Genomic DNA, 22630 nt, shown 5'->3' with positions numbered 1-22630 from the left:
GATTCGATTCGATTTCGATTCGATTTCGATTCGAATACGATTCGATTTCGATTCGATTTCGATTCGATTTCGATTTCGATTTCGATTCGATTTCGATTCGATTTCGATTCGATTTCGATTCGATTCGATTTCGATTCGATTTCGATTCGATTTCGATTCGATTTCGATTCGATTTCGATTCGATTTCGATTCGATTTCGATTCGATTTCGATTCGATTTCGATTCGATTTCGATTCGATTCCGATTCGATTTCGATTCGATTTCGATTCGATTTTGATTCGATTTCGATTCGATTTCGATTCGATTTCGATTCGATTTCGATTCGATTTCGATTCGATTTCGATTCGATTTCGATTCGATTTCGATTCGATTTCGATTCGATTTCGATTCGATTTCGATTCGATTTTGATTCGATTTCGATTCGTTTTCGATTCGATTTCGTTCGGATAACCGGAAATTAAAACACACTTCAACCCTCTAGAAGCATTTATTTACGTTGAACCTAAATGACTAAATCACCTAACTACACGATCTACCACAGCCGGATACACGTCCAACGCAGCGTCCTTCCGTGTCATGAAATCCAAATGCCTCATTCGCTTGTGTCGCATCACTTCCACATTGGCACAATTGGCCAGCTTCCGGCTCAGTCGTAGAACATCTCTCGGGTGTACTACTCTATCCGATCCGCCGTAGTGCAGAACCACCGGACAGGTCACCTTCTCCAACGGATATTCGGGAACCTTGGACGTTCCGTACACCGCTCGATTCCGCTTCGAACCATAATCATACTCCACGAAACGTCCGCTCAGCATCAGGTGCTGAAGATGCTCCAACTCCTTCTGGGAGTTTCCGAAGAATTCGTCCTTGCCGGTGACGAATCGTTGCAAACTCCACGGCAGGATGGGCTTGAAGGTAACGTAGAGAGCTGCGAGGACGGTGTAGGAGCTGTTAGACAGGAGAACTGCTGGAGCTAGGAGGTTGAGTTGGGAGATCTTCTCGTTGTAGGCTGGTCGTTTGCTGAGAAGAATCAGGGTGGCTGCGGCACCTTCCGAGAAGGCGACGACCTGTATCCGTTCAGAGCCTGATGCGGCCATGGTGAAATCTACCATGGCAGCCAGGTCATAGTAGCCTATTTCGTGGAAACTGAAAGACCAGAATTCGGCCGAAGATCTATCTAAGCTTTTGTGAGAGGAACCTTCCGTAGATGCCCGTGAGTTTCCAAGCCAGACTTCTATGCCACGTTCGAGTAGCTGCAGCGGAAGGTTCTGGTTGAGCAGTAGCCAGCTGGCCGAAGATTCTCGAAGGCCGTGCTGCAACAGAACTACACCTCGGCGTTCCCCTTTCGGCAGGAGTCGGAACATCTTCAGCTGATATCCATCTTCGGTTGTTACGTTGTAAAATTCGGATGTTATGCCGTGGCGTTCGACGTAGCGCTCCTTTGGGGTAATTAACGACATGAATTAGAACCAAACCTTGGAATTCTTGGGAAATTACTCACGGTACGACTACGGCTATCCAGCTTCATTTCTGCACCCAACTATGACTCACGTCCACCGAAAATCGACGTAATCGAAGAAATCCACTATCAGCAAAACCGAACTGCGAAACTTTCTCGAGCGGAGCATAATACGCTACTGATGGGCCGACGCATATTGGAATTTGCTGGAACTATAAACAAGAATTTCGATAACATATTAGGTGAAGCTGGTCGCGACGATGACGACGTCAACCGATGACAACGAAGACGCCCCCGGAAGAAAACCGATGTAGATTGTCATTTGGAAACAGGTTTTCCTTTCACACTACCTACCTAGAGCCGACTGGCATAGGCTGACTGCACTGTGTCTGACTAGCCTGTACCTGCTTGGGTCAGCGCGGTTTGGACTTCACGGAACGATTCACTCTGTTTGGTAATTATACACTCAGCCAAATAACCTTAAGATTTCCATAAGGCCCAACTTATGAAACGGCCTTTAAATAATTCATAATGATTCGGATGAATTTCATAAGGTCACTCTATGACATAAAATCGTCTCACAGCTTGGCTTTTATACATGTTTAGCAACTTGGTATTCTCAAGCGTCGGTAGCCGTGTGGATAAAACACGGGCTCAGTGATCCCGACGTTCATGGATCGAATCCAGTCTACTTCATCTTAAGATTTTATTGTTCTTTTCATAAGTATATCTTATGAAATTTGTCATAGCAAGCACGATCAATTTTCATAAGGTATTCTTATGCCATCCATAAGAATTAGTTATAGCAAATTTTCATAAGGTATTTTGATGAATTTCGCTAGTTTTTTTCGCTGAGTGTAATCCAAACATAGTTTTACGACTCGATTAATTTTGGAACAGCATCGATGTATGCTGGGAATGTAGAGCACCACGAGGCAAGAGAGTTGATTCAAACTAAACACAAACGACTTATGGAAGACATGCGGTGACCCACAGAGGTCAACGATATCTACACGTATCGAAGATGGACAGTGGCAAACAAGTTTCTGAAAAAGAAACCCTCGAATGCGATCAAAAAGATTAGAATTCGCACAAGAAGGTCGAGCACTGAAATTTGAATTCGCCAATGTCAGCGGCAGTCAGCTGAGTTCAGTCTGATGCTACAATAACATAGAAGGTTCACAAAAACAAGGTAAGGTGGATTTTGACTTGCATTACACTGAACGGCGGCTTGCGGTGAAAATTACTATTCTGAGGGTCAATTTATATACACAACGCCACTAAATTTGTGCAGACTGATTTTCGTTTCAATTCAACAGAATTATGTTTTCAATTTTACCATGGACTCAATTTTCAATTAAAAAAAGTTTCTTTTGGCAACCGGTTTCGAACCAAGAACCTTGACATCACCAGGCTCGCACGCTACCACTCGGCTATCGAACCGGTTGATGTGAGAAGAAACAAAACGCACACAAGAAGCGTGGGTGGGTCGATGATCATGTTTTGCCATGGTAAATTTAAAAACATTGTTATGCTTGGCATTACTGCAAGCCGCCTTTCAGTGTAGTATTAGCTGTGATGTGGATCGGATGTAGATATCATTTGGACTGCATTTGGATCGAGTTCGGAACCTGAATTGAAATTGGATTGAATTCAGATTGCATGTACATTTAATGTGGATCATATTTGGATTGGTTGTAATCCAAATAGACTTCCATAGGATTTAGATTGAATTTGAATTGGAGTTGGGTGGGGTTAGATGTGGTTTGCCTTAGATTTGCTTGTGGATTATATGTGGATCTGATTTAGATTGAATGTTGATTGTATAGGATGTAAAATTAGATTAGATATGAATTGGCTTTAAGTATGAATTTTAATTTGGATCAAAGTGGATTGAAGTTTATTAGGACTTGAATTAGATTCAGATTTGTGGTAGATTAGATGTGGAACATATTTGTCATGGATGTAGATTACATTTGGATAAAATTGCGATTGGATTCAAATTAATTTAAGATTGGGGTTGAAAGAACTTGAATATGGACTAATGTTGGTTAATTTTGAGTTAAATGTGGATTAGATGTATTCGGGCTCATATAGCCGAGGCGGTAAACGCACGGGTATTTAGCATGACCATGCTGAGGGTGACGGGTAGCTGAGAAGCAGGCTTTGTCCCAATGAGGACGTTACGTCCAAGAAGAGAGAGAGAGATGTATTCGGTTTGGATTAAATTTGATTGTGGATTGATAAGAAATGGATTGGATGTAGATCAAATGTGGATTGGATGTGGATGGAATGTGCATTTGATAATTATTACAAAATTCAATCGGGTTTGGATTGGATCAGGATTAGATGTAGATTCATTGTCGATTCGATGCGTTTTCAATTTAAATTGATTATAAATTTAAATTGGATTAGATTTCAATTGGGGTTGTATTGAATTTTAATTGAATTTGGTTAAGAAGTGGGTTCATTGTGGAGTGGGTGTGGATTACATTTGGGTTTACTTTATTTTGATCAGTATAGGATGTGGAACAATTGTGGATTGGATGTGGATTTCATTTGAATTGATTTTAAATTCAAATTGGACTAGATTTCAACTGAGTTTAATATTGAATTTAAATTAACCTTGGATTACATGTGGAATAATTGAGGATTGAATATGGACTGGATGTGGATTAAATGTGGATTAAATTTAAATTCAAATTGGGTTTGTATTGTATTTGAATTGGATCACGATTAGTTGTGGATTAAATATGGATTTTGTGTGGATTAAATTTGGGTTGAATTTAAACTTAAATTCGATTAGATTATAATAGGGTTAGTGTAGAAGTGGATTGGATTTGAATTGATTTTGAATTTAAATTGGATTACATTTCAATTGGTTTTGTTATGAATTGAAATTGAATCTGGATTAGATGTAGATTGGATGTGGAATGAATTTGGGTAAAATTTAAATTCAAATTGAGTCTGTATTGTATATGAATTGGATCTGGATTAGTTGTGGATTAATTGTGGATTGGATGTGGATTGGATGATGAGTTAATTTGGGTTGAATTTAAACTCCAAATTGATTAGTTTTGGATTGGGTTTGTATAACATTAGAATTTGATCAGGATTTGTTAGCATTAGCATTAGCATTAGCATTAAGCAAGTCGCACAAATTCGTAGGTGGTACAGCCCTGGATCGCTGTTATGAGGGTTGCATCCTTCCTGTCCGTTACCATAGCACAAAGATTTGGGACTAATCTCTGACTCTTAGACAAGATTGACGCAATCCTCCAACGGTCGAGTACTGTCCTGGCCACGTCCTTGCGACAGCTGAGGGATGGGAAAGGAAGCTTAGTTGGACACCTATGAAAGTACATAGAGACCTCTACATTCTTTCAGGCCTAGGCGTCACGGGAATTTGGGTATTAGTGGAAGGGTAAAAATCAAAGAAAACGTTTGGTCAACGTTCAGGTGCAGAAAATATGTTTGGTTGGTGCCTGGTTCCTTTCACAACTTGATGGGTGTTTGATTTCAAATCTGAAATAGAAAAGGAAAATTATAAATATACCTGAAGCCTCCTATATAAAATGGTAGATTTACCTGAATCCTTCTGGAATAAAACGATTATAAGTAGTAACAATAAAACAGAACGCAAAAATAGAGCAAATTATATCAAATATTGATCCTGCTTTTATCAAATATTTCTTTTTGGAAACAGCCAGATCGAAATTTACGTTTGAATGATATGTTTTCCATAAACTACAAAAAAACATTCTGAAGGTTTTAAATTAACAAATAAGTTATTGATGATATTGCTTTTCAAGTACAATAAACCTGTAAATATACTAATTTGAATTGTTAAGAAGTTTTCTTCTACCATTTTTGGCGTATTATAGTGTATGAGTTTAATTATAAAAGTGAATTAATCGGATATTTTTAGAAGGTACTTGAATGCAAGACTATTTGCATGAAAACGGACATATATGTTTAAGCTATTGATTTTTGTTTGCTAGGTGGAGTCGTACCAACATGCAGAGTATAATATCAGCAATATTGTGTTTTCATAAAAGGGCATGTTTGCAAAAAATATTGTAAAAACCAAAATAAATATAAAATGTGAATCGCATGTTTGCCCCATTTGCATAGGAAATCCAGCAAATATGGCAGTATACAACAAAATAACGTTTACAAAGTGTGCTTCATGGTATGTTGCAGTGTTGTTGCTTTCACACCCGATTCTTTTCTTGCACGGGCCGTTATTTTGCTATAACTTAGTCATGTTTGAACCGATTCTCATGAAATTCTGTACACTGATAGTACTAATCGTGTTTACATGTGTACACAATTTCATGAGAATCGGTTGAAAATTGACTGAGCTAAAGCAAAAACCAGACCCGTGCCAAAAAAAAAAAAAATGGGTGTAGTCAATTAAACAAATAATTACTTATGAATTGAAATAAATAAATCAGAGTGATAATCTTAGAGACGTTATTAGAATTTGATCAGGATTTGTTGAGCATTTATTGTGGAATGAATGTGGGTTCATTGTGGATTGCATGTGGATTAAATTTGGGTTCAATTTAAACAAAAATTCTATTAAATTTAAAGGATTTGAATTGGGCCTATATAAGATGTGGATATATTGTGGATTACATGTCAATTCACATAAATTAATTTTAAATTTAAATCGGATTAGATTTCAATTGGCATTGTATTGAATCTGATCTGGATTAGCTGTGGATTCATTGTGGATTGGATGTGGATTGAATGTGGGTTGGATGTAAATAAAAATTGGGTTGAATTTAATTTTAAATTGGGTTTGAATTGCATAAGATTAGTTATGCATTCTTTGTAGATGAATGTAGATGTGGATTGGATGTAGATTAAATTAGGGTAGAATTTGAATTTATTAAGACTTGAATTAGGCTTGTATTGTATAGGAGTTGAATCTGCATTAGAAGTGAATTCATTGTGGATGTGGATTCATTGTGGAATACATGTGGATTGAATGTAGATTGCATGTGTGTTGGATGTGGATTAAATTTGGGTTGAATTCAAACTTAACAAATTGGGTTTGTATAGGATTTCAATATAATCTGGATAAGATGTGGATACATTGTGGATTGGATGTGAATTGAATTTGGATTGATTTTGAATTTAAATTGGATTGGATTTCAATCGGGTTTGTACGTATTGAATTGGAATTGCATCTGGATTAGATGTGGACTTGTTGTGGATTGGATGTGGATTGGATGTGGATTAAATATGGGTTACATTTAAATTCAAAATGGGTTTGTATTGTATTCGAATTGGATCTAGATTAGGATTAGGATTCATTGTGGATTGTAAGTGATTGGAATTCGGATTTAATTCGATTTTAAATTAGATTAGATTCAAATGGGTTTAATATTGGATTTGAATCGAATTTGCAATAAATGTGGATTCATTGTGGGTTGGGTGTGGAGTAAATTTATATTTTATTTTTATTTTAAATTTAATTTGAACTCCATTGGGTTTGCATTGGACTTCGATTGCATCAAAATTGGATGTGGATTTGTAGAGAACTAAGTTTGAGTTGAACTTAAATTCAAATTGGATTAGATTCGAATTAGGTTTGTATTGTATTTTAATTGGACCTGGATTAGATGTGGATTCAGTGTAGATTGAATGTGGATGGAATGTGGGATTTTGATTGGATCTGGATTATATTTGGATTTATTATGAATTAGATGGTGATACATTGTGGGTTGGATGTAGATTGAATTTGGGTTGAATTCAAATTTAAGTTGTAATAGATTAAAATTTGGTTTGTATGACATTTGAATTGCATCTGAATAAATGTAGGATCACTGTGGACTAAATGTGAATGAAATTTGGATGGAATTCAAATTTAAATTGGAGCACATTTAAATTGGATCTGGCTTAGTTGTGGATGGATTGTGCATTGGATATAGATAGAATTTAGATTGAATTTAAATATATATATATATATATTGGGTTAGATATAAACTGGATTTGGATGTGGGTAGATGTTGATTCAATGTCAACTAAAAAACATTGGATTGTGGAGTCGATAACTGACACTGAGGAAGATTACAAGTGGTAGTCGAAATATGCGTATCTGTCAAAGGATAAGCAATTGGGGCAGAATTAAAAGGTACGAAACTAATTACACACATTCGCAGAAAATTGGATTGTGTTTGAAGAAAATTGGATTACATTTAGCTTGGATTTCGAATTAATTTGGACTGGATTTGGATTGGCTGTGGATTGAATGTAAATAGGTTGGCACCAAATTAGCATTACAAATTTAAGATCGGTTGTGTAGTGGATTGCATGCATAGATTCAGTTGGGATTTTTAAAGGATTAAGTTTGAAATGAACTTGGATTGATTTCAGATTTTATGTAGTTTAAATGTGCACTAGATTAGGATTGCATTTGAACTAGATTGAGTGTGGATTGAATTAGTATTTATTTAGATAGAATGGGGGTTTCAATGGGATCCGAAATGGATGCGTATGGAGTGTAAATTAAAAGTAAGTTGAATTTGAGTTTATTTGAATTTGATTCAAATTGGATGAAGATTATATGTGGATAAGATATGCATTGGATTAGATTATCGATAAATATTGAATTTAAATAGGATTTTGTTAAAATTCAGATTGCATTTGGACTGGATAAAGACTCGATGTGGACAGGATTACGATTCAATTTGATTTGCTTGTGGATAGGTTGAGATTCGATTAAGATTGCACGTATATTTAGGTTTGATGTGAATTAGATGTTGGATTAAGATTAGAATACGATTGAGTTTGCATAAGAAATAGATGTAGAATGGATGTTGATAGGATGCAGACTAAATGAGGATTGGATGTGGATATGATGTGGATTGAATTGAGATTCGAAATCGAATCGAAATCAAAATCGCAATCCGAGTCGAAATCGAATCGAAACGAAATCAAACTTTAGGACCAAGAAAGATACAAAGAAACTATTTGAATTTTCAATTCAAAGAAAAGCAAAGCTCGCTCTTTTGCTTGTATCGTCAACGAGACAGCGAGACGATGACGACGACAAGGTGGTCGTAAAAGTGCACGTCACAATGTACAATTTGATGTGTTGTCTGGAGTATGAAGTCTCGAGGGGGTTCTTCATTGTACGAATTTGATGGCTGGACTCACCCGATCCGAGTGGCCCAGCGTAGGAAATATCATTGTGGCAGGCAACAGAAGCTGTGGATGAAACTCAGGTGCGTTTGGTACGTTCGTTGAGTGGCCGTAAGTGGTCTCATTCCGGGAGGTAAAAAGCTCCCCCATCCAGACCGGGGATATTATCCTGCTAGAATGGTAAAGTGAGAGAATATGGGAAGAACATGGAGCGGTTTGCATATATCTTTCATGGGTTCAATACAGAATAAAACTGTGTTGATGTCGTATGGTAGAATTTATGATGTGACTCAAAAAATTCGTTGCAAAATATCTGTTTATTTCGAATAAATTATAAGAAGGATGATTAAACAACTGATTATAAAAATTAGTGAAACTGATGAAAAAGTCCATGCAGAGTATTATTGAAAGTTTGAAAACGATAACAGTTATCGTCGATAGGATTCGTAGTATCGTATCGCTGATTTAAGTTATAGTTCATGATATCAACTGGTATAAAATTTTGATAACTTATACAAACGTTAAAGCTCAGAAAACGATGACTGTTACCGTCAATACGATTCGTGGAATCACGACTGTAAATCGAGTCAATTGTAACATAATCATACCGTTAATTGCGAATGAAAATTAGTGTTGACTTTTTATTTCCACTATCTTGGTCATACGATTATCTGAGATAGTCAGGAATGAATAGACTTAAGATGACAACCGAAGCAATCGCTGCACTATATCTTTTTATTCGGGTTCTGGCATGAAAACAAACTGATTGATCATTAGTACGAAACCACCATCACATCACTTGTATCACCATACAATAGACTTTGACTTTGAAGTCACAATACTAATGAGAAAAAGTCTCTGTTTGAGACAAACATGATAACGAAACGTCCTGTGAGAATCGGACAATGGTCGAAAGGGATAATGATTGGATAAAATCAATTGCCATATGAACTATATAGTCTATTTGAAGAAGTTATCAAAATCCAGAATTCAGAAATGTTCATGTCTGGTAGATTTACTGATGGAATTATTGAAGGTGGCTCTTATAGAGGAACCGGATAGAAAACCAAATTCTCCGTTTCTGCAATAAAATGGTGCAAAAAGCGTGGGTATTATGATTCCTTGCCTAATTTGATGCAGTATGAGCAAAACTTTGGATAACTATGTTGTTTATGTTGGAGAAATGGAGAAAACAACAACAATGTTTCCCAAAGTTTTGCTCAAACAACATCAAATTAGGCAAGCAACCATAATACCCATGCTTTTCGCACCTTTTTATTGCAGAAAGGGAAAATTGACCTTCTCACCATACTAGAATTCAGCTCATTACTACAAATCTAGTACTACACCGAACGTGCCCCATTGACAAGATGCATGAAGTAATTCTATGCTTGATTTCATCCAAAACCTTTCATTAGATCAAGGCGTAAATCGGAATTTTTCAAATGCGATTTAAGGGTACTTGAATGGCAATGTTTTGGAATTCTTCAAACATATTTATAAGAAAATTGAGTTATATCAACATCAAGAATCCAGAAATGGACATGTCTGGTAAGATTTTCTGATGAATTTTTATTAAATATTTATGGTGGCTCCCATAGAGGAACCTAATGGAAAATCAGAAAGAATTCCTGTAGGGGACGAAACCATTTCGAAAGAAATTTATGAACGAAATTTAAGACTTCGGATGAAATTCCCGACTGTGTAGAATTGTTCTGAAACAGAACTTTCGATATGAATTCTTTAAAAAATCGGGAGCCAAAGAAATTTCCACTACAGCTTTAATTTTAATAATTTCAAGATTGATTCCTGAAATTTTATGATATTTCTTGTAGACTTCTTCATTAAATAGTTACAGAACTGAGTTTCGTTTTCAAAGGAAATGCTTTGACGCATTCTGGACATTCGTCAATCCGTCTTTGAGAAGTATTGAAGTAAGTTCTAATTGTACTGAGAATTTGCCAACTATTTCAGTGAATTTAAGAGAATGTCTTCAGACACTTAAACATAACTTTCGTAAGTAAAATATTTCCTAGAGGATTTCATTTAAAAAAAACATTTGAAGAACACTGCATTTTTTTCTCCAAAAAACTGTGAACACTCAGATTACCTCAAACATTTCTCAAAATCCAGTAATCGAAAACTCCTTAGACCATGGTTTTCCAAACTGTGGGTCGCGACCCCCCAGGGAAGTCGCCGGCCCTTATGCAGGGGGTCGCGAGGGACAGTAAAATATTTAACTGTAACAGAGATCAGATGAGGGAATTTCTATGGGGGGTCGCGAAAACTACGTCTGCTGGCAAAAGGGGGTCGCGCGACCTGAAAGTTTGGGAACCTATGCCTTAGACTTTTAGCATTATTTTAAATAAAACATTCAAGAACTGTCAGAATTTTTTTTTCAGAGCTTCGTCATCAACAACTTTTGCAGATCTCCGAAAATTGAGGCCATGAGTTTTGAAGCAAAACTAAATAGGTCTAGCTCAAATTAATAGTTTTTGGTGATATCATTTACTCAATGAATCATAATAATTTTAGAAAAAAAAAACTTCTTACCACAGAAAAAAATACTGATTGACACCAGAATTCCCTGATAATTCCAGTTTTTTGAGTTAAAATGAATTCCCTGATAATTCCAGGTATTCCAATTTTTTCTCAGATAGTAGACACCCTGATAAAGGAATCTCTGGAGTAATCTCTAGGTGAATCCTTAGAGAAGTTCGAGGAGGAATATCTGAAGAGAAACGTGAAGGAATCTCTGGAGAATTATATCGGTTAATCTCTGCCGAATCTTTTGCAGGAATTCCTTAGGACATCTATGGAGCCATTATTGGATGAATTTCAGAATAAATCTCTTGAACAAGGATAAGAAGAAGCAAGAAAAAAAAATCCTAGAGAAATCCTTATACTAGCTCCTGGTGGAATTTCTACTGCAGTTCTAAGAATTTCCGAAGAAAATCCTGTAGAATTCCTGGAGAAATTTCTGGATATTCCTAATGCAATTCTTATAAAAAGTGAATACAGTAAAGACCCGATTTTGTCAGCCCCATTTTGCGACAACTTTTTTGGTCTCATTATCTTACGGTGACATTTTAAGCAATTTATTAATATTTGTCATCAAACTACAGCTGAGATGCAGAACATAAAGGGATGAAAATTTTGAAAAACTGTTTAGGTTTTTAAAGAGAGCAAACAATGTATTCCGAAAAGGGGCTGACAAAATCGGGTCACTTATGTAACTAGAGTTCTCCCAGAAAAAAATCTTTGATGAATCCCAAAATGAATTCTTGGAGATAGTCAGGATAAATTTATTGAACGTCTTCAGAGGAAATCTTGGAGAATTCCCGGGCGAAACACAAAATCTTATTGTGGTGGAACGAGAAACCAACGACTCCTCATTATAATTATATAGAAGCCCAGTTCAGTTGCTGCTTCCACGGTTAAATTTCTATTTCTATGGTGCCTAGGTGTGCAATGTTTTGGAGAATGCAGATCTATTCAATTAGTGTGTCACAGTTTTATGTGTGTCGATAGATGTCTGGTGTGTTCTAAAATTGTTTCTTGGTGAGCTCGTTCCGTGCTACTACGTTGACATCTTCAAGATAGGGCGATGTAAAAAGTTTCATTATCAGATTCACCAAACATTTCCACAGGATTCCCACCAGAAACCTATTCGGTCACAGTAGCAGTAAAGATTCCTATAATATGACCACAATTCCGCCCCAAGTTTAGAAAAAAAAAACTCAATCAAATTTCATTTGTACAGCTCGTACTGTAAAAATCATCATTGACTATTGTTCACTTCGGAATCACTTTATTGGACTTGGAAAGGAATTGAACTTTATTTCTCGAAGGTTCGATTCTTACTGAATAATTTTATTCTATCACCTTCTAGTTTTACCCTACATTGTGTGAAATATTTCCATATGAATATGCTATAAAAACTACAATAAAATTAAACATTTCATAGTGCTACCATCCCAACTGACAGCACACTTACTGTAGCATACCTGCTTTTGACAGAAAACAGTTTGAGAACTGTCATATTAAAATCTTCTATTGGAAGCAAATTTACCAAATTTTTAAAGCGATATAAATTCTAAAGATAATTCTATAGCTTCATGAAACACATAAGTTTTTATAAAACGGTTTTTTTTTTGACGATTTCATAACTTCAGATTTTTTAAATATGTCTAGACACACCAGCTGAAGAATTAAAAATAATATTCCTGAAAATACTTGCAAAAATACCCAGGTAACCACTAAGCATTTGAATAAGCCGTATATCAGCCCGTATTTCGCATTTAAACTGCTTGCTGCCCTACATAAGCAGTTCGAATGCATAGCTGCCTTGAGTTAGCATAAGCTATGCTGCTCAAATGCTTTCGGCTGTTATTTAGCATTTCAACTGCTTGAAGTGGTTTCACTTGGGAGCATACAGAATGCTTTTCAACTGCTCTTTAAATGCTAAGAGCAAAAAGGTTGGGAGATATGTTACGCATTTGGCAACACATTTTGTCTCTCTCTTACAGAGCCTATGCTTCTGTTTACAAATTTGTGCATCTTATTTGTTTCTTCATTTTCCCCTACTCATCCAAACGCACCAAAGAAAACATTACTGCAGCTGGATTGGATTAGGAACTTGTCCATCAAAAAATCACCAATTATATCATTTCGTCGGAAAATATGTGCCGAATAGGTGGATCCTTTGGTGGATCATAGGATTGTTTGAAAGAGGGAAGAAACAATCTTATTCCACAGATATTCCCGTAATGCTCTACCACAATGAAATATCTCAATGAAAACAAGTTTTGGATGTTGAATCTGAAGCTGTTGTTCTTTATATTAGCGATTAAATCAACGCACGCCACCGGGACAGCTTTAGCATCGTGGATCAGGAGCAACAGAATCCGAAGCAGATATGATTAATCAATCTCCGGATCGTAAGTTCAAACCTACATCACTACAAAAATCAGCAAAAAAGTACCACCTAGCACCGGCTGGAATATGGAAGGACGATGAAGCGGGGAAGCAGGCTGAGAGAACGAGAAGCAGACGTCAATCTATTTTTGTTTTTTTTTGCTCGACGAGGCGTTACGCTTCTTTGACATTTCGTCACGACGTTCCTGAAGGGATAGCACTAAGACAGCCCGTTATTTTGCCAAAACCTGCTGTGAGGTAGCACTATAGGCGCATATACGGCTAATTAGCATTAAACGCCTTGTCGTAAAGGCTACTATAATGCTGAAGGAATGCTATTTTAAATGCTTACTGGTTACTTGGGTAGAAACAGAAATCTATAAAAAAACGGAAGAAATCACAAAAAACACCTGAAACAAATTCCTAAAGGAAACTCCTAAGAAAACCCTGGAGTAATTTCGTAAGGAATCTGGAGGAACTATTGAAAAAACATGAAGAAGTTTCTGTAGAAATCCTAGGCGTAGCACGTGGTGAAAATTGGCAAAAGTCCAGGAGAAATCGCTGGAAAAACTCCCTAAGGATTTCCTGGAGAAATTCTAGCACAGCTCTCTAGGAAACGCAAGAATAATTGATTACTGGAAGAACTCGTGCAGGCAGATATGGAGTAGCTCATTTTCATATTAAAACAGCGCACACTTGCACATACACTGAGAAGCGTGCTATCTCTGCGTCTGGGAAGCCTTGTATTCTTGATTTCATGCAAGAATCCCTTTAAGAAAAAAATATTCAATAAACCCTTGAAGAATTTCTGGAAAAAACTCGTGAGGAAAGTTATAAAGGAAACTCTGCAGCAATCCCTGGATGAATTCTTAGAGAAGAATTCTTGAAGGAAAGCATGAAGAATTCCTGGAGTAGTTCCTTGAGGTCGAACGACATTCTTATAAAAAATACTAGTAAAATTCAGAGAATTACTCTAGACAAAAACGAAAAAGCGTCCAGCAGACATTTTTTGATGCATTTTACTGAAAAAAAATCGACGATTCTTATTTCTGGACTAATTCCTGAAATAAATCTTGGCGAAATCTTCAGACAAAGACCTGGAGGAATCGCAGAATTCTCGAAGATATTCAGGAAGAATTAACAGTACATTTTACATTTTACATCAGAGGAATTCTCGGAGAATTCTCCGGTGTAAAATACATGGTTCTGGTGGGATTCGAACTCCCGATTTCTTATTGTATCTTAGAGAATATTATATAAGCTACTTAACAGGTTGAACTTCTATGGGTGAGCTTCGTGCCACTATTTTGTTATCTTGTAGATATAGCAATTTAAAAAAAATGGTCAGCAGTTTCATCAAACATTTCACTCAGGATTTTCGGGAATTCATGAGATCAAAAGCAGTAAGAGTTCTTATAATATTGCTACATTTCCACTACAAGTTTAGAAAAATTTTAAGAAAATAAAAACAAAACAATTACATTAGCTTTTTTATCGAAAATTCCGCCGACTTTAGGATCTAAACTCAAGAACAGTTTGGATGACCTAGGATATCCCGACTGATCTGGTACTGTCTATTGTACTTTCAGAAGATGAATTGGACATGAAAGATAACAAATCGCAACTTTGTATAATGAAAGAAGTTACCCTTACACCCGCAGACTTTGGGATCTAAACTCAAGAACAGTTTGGATGACCTAGGACATCCCGACTGATCTGATATTGTCCATTAACCTTTCAGAAGACTTACTGGACATGATAGATGACAAATCGTAGCTTTGTATGATGAAAGAAGTTACCGTTACACTCGTAGACTTTAGGATCTAAAATCAAGAATAGTTTGGATGACCTAGGATATCCAGAAAACATATTCCGCATAATATTCTACCGTTTTTATACTAGTGACCACCAAAACTACAGGAAAACGTAGAAAAAAATCCAGAATAACGCATGGAAAAATTCCGGCTTCAAAAGGTTAAAACTTAATATCATATTTAGGAATATGGAACACCTTGGAGGATTTTGTTCTCAATTTTTTTTCCTTGCATTTAGAACATGAAAATATTTATTGATTCAGAACACTCAAAAAATTAAAGTTCAAGGCTTCCAAATGATTATTTAGCACATTTTTTTCATTTTAAGCCCAAAATTAGGCATGAAAACAATAAAAATTTTGCAAAAAATGCGAATTTTTTCAATAAAATACGTGTTTTTGAACGGTTTTTGGTATTTATCCATTTTGAAACGATGTTCTAAAGGTACAGTTTATTCACAGAATTCTTAGGCAACAAAATTGTCTACAAAAACACTCTAAAAAATTTGAAATTGGTCATACGGTTAAAAAGTTATCGGACTCTTAAGTTGAAAATTGTTGTAAAAAGAAGAAAAAATAAATTAAATCTTTAAAAACTCATATTTTGCGTTACATTGGAAAAAAATAATAATCTACAAGTTCATTCGAAATTTAATTTGTGGTAAAAAAAATGAAAATTTGTTGAAAATTGAGAAAGTTATGGCACTTGAAGTGAAAACATATTTTTATTACTCGGAATTCCAACTTTGAGGCGATTGCGCCACCTTTAAATCTCAATATTTTTGGCTCAAACTCAGAGGTTTCTCTTTTTGTGTCAGTTTTAAAAAACATTTGAAAAAATAAGCTGCAGCCTACTGTAACGGTGAGTATAAACTCACCATTGACACTAAATTCTCAAATTTATAGAGCAATATAAATTCTAAGAAATTATTTAATTTCATAAAACCTCTCAAAAACACATAAGTTTTCATAAAAATGTTCTACTTTCTTTAAAAGAATTTCAGAACTTCCGATTTCTTTACAAATTTAAAAATTTGTCTAGACCACGGGTTCCCAAACGGTGGTCCGCGGCCCCCCGGGGGGCCGTGAGGGCTGTCCAGGGGGGCCGCGATATTATCAAAAAAAAATGTTATTCTATTTTGTGCAAACTATACCAATTTTCAATTTTGTATACCGCCACCCCCAAAAGCCACAAGGAACAAATTTTCAGTATAAAACACCTTGACAAGTAAAAATTTTCGGCTGCGCCGCTATTTTTCAGCTACGGAATGTGAGTGTTGAATAAAAAACCTATCATTGAGCGTCGAAAATCTCTCCCACAGTAAATTTCTGGTAACGTCACCACTGGCGTAGCCACGGGGGAGGTTTTAGGGTTAAACTCTCCCCCCAGAGCCAAAATTTCTGGAACAAATTTCCAGTATAAAACGCTTTGTGATGAAAAAATTTTTAACCTACGGCTCAAATTCATTGTATATATTTACAAAATGTATTATTATTGAACATCGAAAACCCCTCCCAGAGCAAATTTCTGGCTACGCCACTGAACATCACTATACCCAAAAGAAAACCCGGTTCCGTTCATTAAATTCATTTTTTTTTTTCTAAACAATTTCATTGGGCCCCAGATGTTTTGACAAACCTTTAAGGGGGTCGCCACATCAAAAAGGTTGGGAACCTCTGGTCTAGACACACTAGTTATTTTTTTCAAAAACCTCTTCACTTCACATTTGGGAAAGAAGTTGTTCAGTCTGTGCAGCGTCTGGCTGAAGACGGTGTAGTCTTTTTTCTTTTTTTTACCTTCGGATAGGTAGGTCTATTTTGTCAGCGATTTACAGACAGCGAAATCTTCAGACTCGACTATAGAAAGTAATTCATTTTTGGATGTCTTGGCTCTCTCAGTCTAGGGAATCCAAACGATTAAATTGACATTGCCCGACGTTTCGGCCTAATTTCTTCTTCTTCTTCTTTATGGCTCTACGTCCCCACTGGGACTTGGCATGCCTCGCTTCAACTTAGTGTTCTTCGAGCACTTCCACAGTTATTAATTGAAGAGCTTTCTTTGCCTGTCATTGCATGAGTTTGTATATTGTGAGGCAAGTACAATGATACACTATGCCCAAGGTGTCGAGAAAATTTTCTCGACCGGAACGGGAATCGAACCCGCCGTCTCCGGATTGGCGGTCCATAGCTATAACCACTAGGCTAACTGGAGACATCAACTCAATGAATGTGCAAAGGCAGTGTCTACGTCCCTTCCAAAATCATTGCGAAAATTCGCCTAAAATTCATATGTGTAGAAATGCTACAAGAAACTCCAAAAGAAACTGTGGCACTAGTTATAAAACATAACAAAAAACGATAGACAGCTTTACCCTTGAAAAAGGTCAAATAAATTAGGCCGAAACGTTGGGCAATGCCAATTTAATCGTTTGGATTCCCTAGACTGAGAAAGCCAAAACCTCCAAAAAAATTATTATTTTCTTATGTACGAAAAGACGAATTGAAGGTTTTTATTTTATAACAAGTGTCCCACGTCAAGCAAGTTTTACTAATTATCTAAAAAAGTGATAGTGAATTAGAAAATTTGTGAAATTTTCAATAAGCAATAATAATAAAATGTCTTCTGGAATTTTAGGGTGAAAATCAACCACTACGTATTTCATTATGTCCAGTAGTGTGTGTCGATTCGGACCACCATCCTCCAACCGATTACCATCAATGACCATGACAAGTGTGGGCGACCACAATAACGAGGACCGTAACAACAACAACAACGGCAAAGAATGGCATCTTCTGACGGGGTCCCATCATCGTGTCGTCCAAGACCTCCTCCTAATCGTTTGATTGTGCTTGTCTTGTCTCTCGAATGCCAGCAACTATGTACTATAGTGAATGAGTGTGGTTTGCGGTGACGATGGTGCTACACTCGAAATCGATAGATCTGATTGATGAGACACGCCCACCTTTCAGTACGCGCCAGGTTGACCTGCTAGCTGCTGGTGGTGGGGAGGTGGAAAGATTTGCGATGACACTTGATGAGCAAACAAGTATCCTAATTGGTTTGGGTGGGGTTTAGTGTCTTGATCTGCGGTTGTTTGAGAAATTGGGTGAAGTCTAATTGAAACCATACCCTCTAGAAAACAGGACTTGTGCATATTGAGAATTTAAAAATAAATAAATGTTACATAATTCTTTTGAATAATTTTAGATTAAAAAATAATAAAGAAGTATGGAACGAGCTCACCAATTCATAAAAACTTTGGCTTTTATCTATAACTGTAATGTCATTCATATACACAGGAAATTTTTAGATGAAATTGAAAATTAAAAATAGTATGAAACGAGCTCACCAATTCACCAGAAATTTGTCTTTTCTCTATCTCTGGCGGGGCATGCATACAAATTCTTGGCGCCAACCAAATGGAAAAACGCTTGTGGTTTTAAAACTTGGTAAAACTTATAAACTTATGAAATGATTTCTGATTTCTCATCCAAAATCTCGCTAGGCACCAGTTTTTGAGTCAGTGTTCATGTTTTCATAAATTATCCCAACACCTGAAAACTTCCCAATGAAACCATGTGAAGAATTGATTTCCCACGGTTTTAAACACATTTGAATAATGCTTCTCCGTAGAATCGTCAAACCTCAAACAACTGGTAATTTAAGCCCACCGGTAAGCCCGGGCGACAACTTTTTCCATTACACCACTACGAACCGCGGAACCAAGGCCGCGGAAATCCTTCTCGAGATGAAATTCGCACAATGGTAATGGTGCGCGCGGTGTGTGTTGCCATTTAACGTATTCTGTATCTCCGAAACGTTTCGAGGAGAACTGAAAAACTTCTTCATTGGTGATTACTGATGGTGGGAGACAACAACCGCAGAAAAGGCCCAGCAACCGGCTCTGGGAGAGTAAAGCTCATTAGCGATTCATGTTGTTTGGGGCGCGCAACGAGAATTCAGGAATTGGAGGAGGAGGGTTCTAAATTACTCCTGTGGAAAAGTTTTACCCTGCACGGTTTTTGCCTGGATGGTCCACGAGTGAATGTGGTAATAGATTCGATAGACTAACAAACGGAAGCAAATGTTACCAATTAGATGCGTATTTGGTGATTACACATGGCGAAAAGTTCTCATTGAATTGAAGACAATAATACACATACCTACATACATGAACGGCGCAGTTGGCAAAGGCGCCAGAGCCGGTTCGAGCTCAAATCCCGTATCGACAACATATTATATTTGTTTTTATTTTTTCGCTATACCATGTAATCCAGTCAGTTGGAAATTTGACACAGAAACTTACCTGAAAGTAAAAGGAAATGAATAAGAGTATTAGTAATCGCATTTTAGTCGAATATAGTAAAAAAATTAAGGTAAAACTCAATTAATCTTTATGTCACGCACTACGACTCCCAAACAACAGTAAATATTGAAAATGTTCAAATCCAACAAACAATTCTAACGACCTCAACTCCTTCCAACACTTACTTCTTCCGGAAGCCAACAGTTGTTTGTACCACTTCCATCCCCGGGAAAAAACCCGAGGAATCCCCATTGAGATAAAACGAAAAATGGCGCCCTAATGGCACCGCTCGCCGCCATTGCCATTATAAGCGCATAGCGCGCCATCTCTCAGCGGCGTGGCACCGTACTTTGCTACTGCAGTGAAATGTTATTAGCCGTAAGTAGGTTTGCTATGGACCGACCCATTCAAACTCGTCAGACGGCGACGACGACGAGTCATCTCACTCGGTAGCGCGGCGCGTTGTTGTTGGAAGGAAAAAACGGAAACATTATAATAAACGGGACAAAATAACCGTGGGAACCGTATTCGGAAACGAGGCGCAGAACCATCGTGGTGATGCCTTGAGAGGAAGATAGTGATTCAATTGAGGAAGAGGAAAATTGGATTGGAAGAAGTTTGAAGACCAGTTTCGTGACATTTTATTTATCGATAAACTAATAATGACTTGTAGAATGTGGAAAACTTTGGCAAGCTCTAAGCTTTCCTGAAGGAGAAATTGCTCCAGGAACTCAACCAATTCCCGAAAGAAGGAATCCCTTGAGGAATTCCTGGAGGAATCCCCGTAGGAATTCCTGGAGGAATCCCCGTAGGAATTCCTGGAGGAATCCCCGTAGGAATTCCTGGAGGAATCCCCGTAGGAATTCCTGGAGGAATCTCCAAAAAAAATCCTGGAGAAATTTCCAGAGGAATTCCCGGAGGAATCTCCGGAGGAATTCCCGGAGGAATCTCCGGAGGAATTCCCGGAGGAATCTCCGGAGGAATTCCCGGAGGAATCTCCGGAGGAATTCCCGGAGGAATCTCCGGAGGAATTCCCGGAGGAATCTCCGGAGGAATTCCCGGAGGAATCTCCGGAGGAATTCTCGGAGGAATCTCCGGAGGAATTCCTGGAGGAATCTCCGGAGGGATTCCTGGAGGAATCTCCGGACGGATTCCTGGAGGAATCTCCGGAGGGATTCCTGGAGGAATCTCCGGAGGGATTCCTGGAGGAATCTCCGGAGGGATTCCTGGAGGAATCTCCGGAGGGATTCCTGGAGGAATCTCCGGAGGGATTCCTGGAGGAATCTCCGGAGGGATTCCTGGAGGAATCTCCGGAGGGATTCCTGGAGGAATCTCCGGAGGGATTCCTGGAGGAATCTCCGGAGGGATTCCTGGAGGAATCTCCGGAGGGATTCCTGGAGGAATCTCCGGAGGGATTCCTGGAGGAATCTCCGGAGGGATTCCTGGAGGAATCTCCGGAGGGATTCCTGGAGGAATCTCCGGAGGGATTCCTGGAGGAATCTCCGGAGGGATTCCTGGAGGAATCTCCGGAGGGATTCCTGGAGGAATCTCCGGAGGGATTCCTGGAGGAATCTCCGGAGGGATTCCTGGAGGAATCTCCGGAGGGATTCCTGGAGGAATCTCCGGAGGGATTCCTGGAGGAATCTCCGGAGGGATTCCTGGAGGAATCTCCGGAGGGATTCCTGGAGGAATCTCCGGAGGGATTCCTGGAGGAATCTCCGGAGGGATTCCTGGAGGAATCTCCGGAGGGATTCCTGGAGGAATCTCCGGAGGGATTCCTGGAGGAATCTCCGGAGGGATTCCTGGAGGAATCTCCGGAGGGATTCCTGGAGGAATCTCCGGAGGGATTCCTGGAGGAATCTCCGGAGGGATTCCTGGAGGAATCTCCGGAGGGATTCCTGGAGGAATCTCCGGAGGGATTCCTGGAGGAATCTCCGGAGGGATTCCTGGAGGAATCTCCGGAGGGATTCCTGGAGGAATCTCCGGAGCGATTCCTGGAGGAATCTCCGGAGCGATTCCTGGAGGAATCTCCGGAGCGATTCCTGGAGGAATCTCCGGAGCGATTCCTGGAGGAATCTCCGGAGCGATTCCTGGAGGAATCTCCGGAGGAATTCCTGGAGGAATCTCCGGAGGAATTCCTGGAGGAATCTCCGGAGGAATTCCTGGAGGAATCTCCGGAGGAATTCCTGGAGGAATCTCCGGAGGAATTCCTGGAGGAATCTCCGGAGGAATTCCTGGAGGAATCTCCGGAGGAATTCCTGGAGGAATCTCCGGAGGAATTCCTGGAGGAATCTCCGGAGGAATTCCTGGAGGAATCTCCGGAGGAATTCCTGGAGGAATCTCCGGAGGAATTCCTGGAGGAATCTCCGGAGGAATTCCTGGAGGAATCTCCGGAGGAATTCCTGGAGGAATCTCCGGAGGAATTCCTGGAGGAATCTCCGGAGGAATTCCTGGAGGAATCTCCGGAGGAATTCCTGGAGGAATCTCCGGAGGAATTCCTGGAGGAATCTCCGGAGGAATTCCTGGAGGAATCTCCGGAGGAATTCCTGGAGGAATTTCCGGAGGAATTCCTGGAGGAATCTCCGGAGGAATTCCTGGAAGAATTTCCGGAGGAATTCCAGGAGGAATTTCCAGAGGAATTCCTGGAGGAATTTCCGGAGGAATTCCTGGAGGAATTTCCGAAGGAATTCCTGGAGGAATTTCCGGAGGAATTCCTGGAGGAATTTCCGGAGGAATTCCTGGAGGAATTTCCGGAGGAATTCCTGGAGGAATTTCCGGAGGAATTCCTGGAGGAATTTCCGGAGGAATTCCTGGAGGAATTTCCGGAGGAATTCCTGGAGGAATTTCCGGAGGAATTCCTGGAGGAATTTCCGGAGGAATTCCTGGAGGAATTTCCGGAGGAATTCCTGGAGGAATTTCCGGAGGAATTCCTGGAGGAATTTCCGGAGGAACTCCTGGAGGAATTTCCGGAGGAATTCC

At 38.7% G+C, this 22630-nt stretch overlaps 2 protein-coding genes across 5 annotated transcripts in view; both read right to left on the bottom strand.

Annotated features, from left to right (window-relative positions):
• LOC109621323 (atypical protein kinase C) overlaps nt 1–22630 on the bottom strand; it is a 340341-nt gene that overhangs the window by 205257 nt on the left and 112454 nt on the right. The window lies entirely within an intron of this gene.
• LOC109431559 (lipase 1) lies at nt 447–3001 on the bottom strand. Its single transcript, XM_019707789.3, has 2 exons — nt 1502–3001; nt 447–1439 (listed from the first exon to the last, which is right to left on the bottom strand). The coding sequence occupies exons 1-2, from the start codon at nt 1526–1528 to the stop codon at nt 516–518; spliced, it is 951 nt and encodes a 316-aa protein (XP_019563334.2). The 5' UTR covers nt 1529–3001; the 3' UTR covers nt 447–515.

The sequence above is a fragment of the Aedes albopictus genome, chromosome 3 (genome assembly GCF_035046485.1).
Source record: "Aedes albopictus strain Foshan chromosome 3, AalbF5, whole genome shotgun sequence".
In the NCBI taxonomy this organism is placed as follows: Eukaryota; Metazoa; Arthropoda; class Insecta; order Diptera; family Culicidae; genus Aedes; species Aedes albopictus.
The sequence above is the reverse complement of the archived record's forward strand: the minus strand, read 5'-3'. Positions and strand labels throughout refer to the sequence as shown.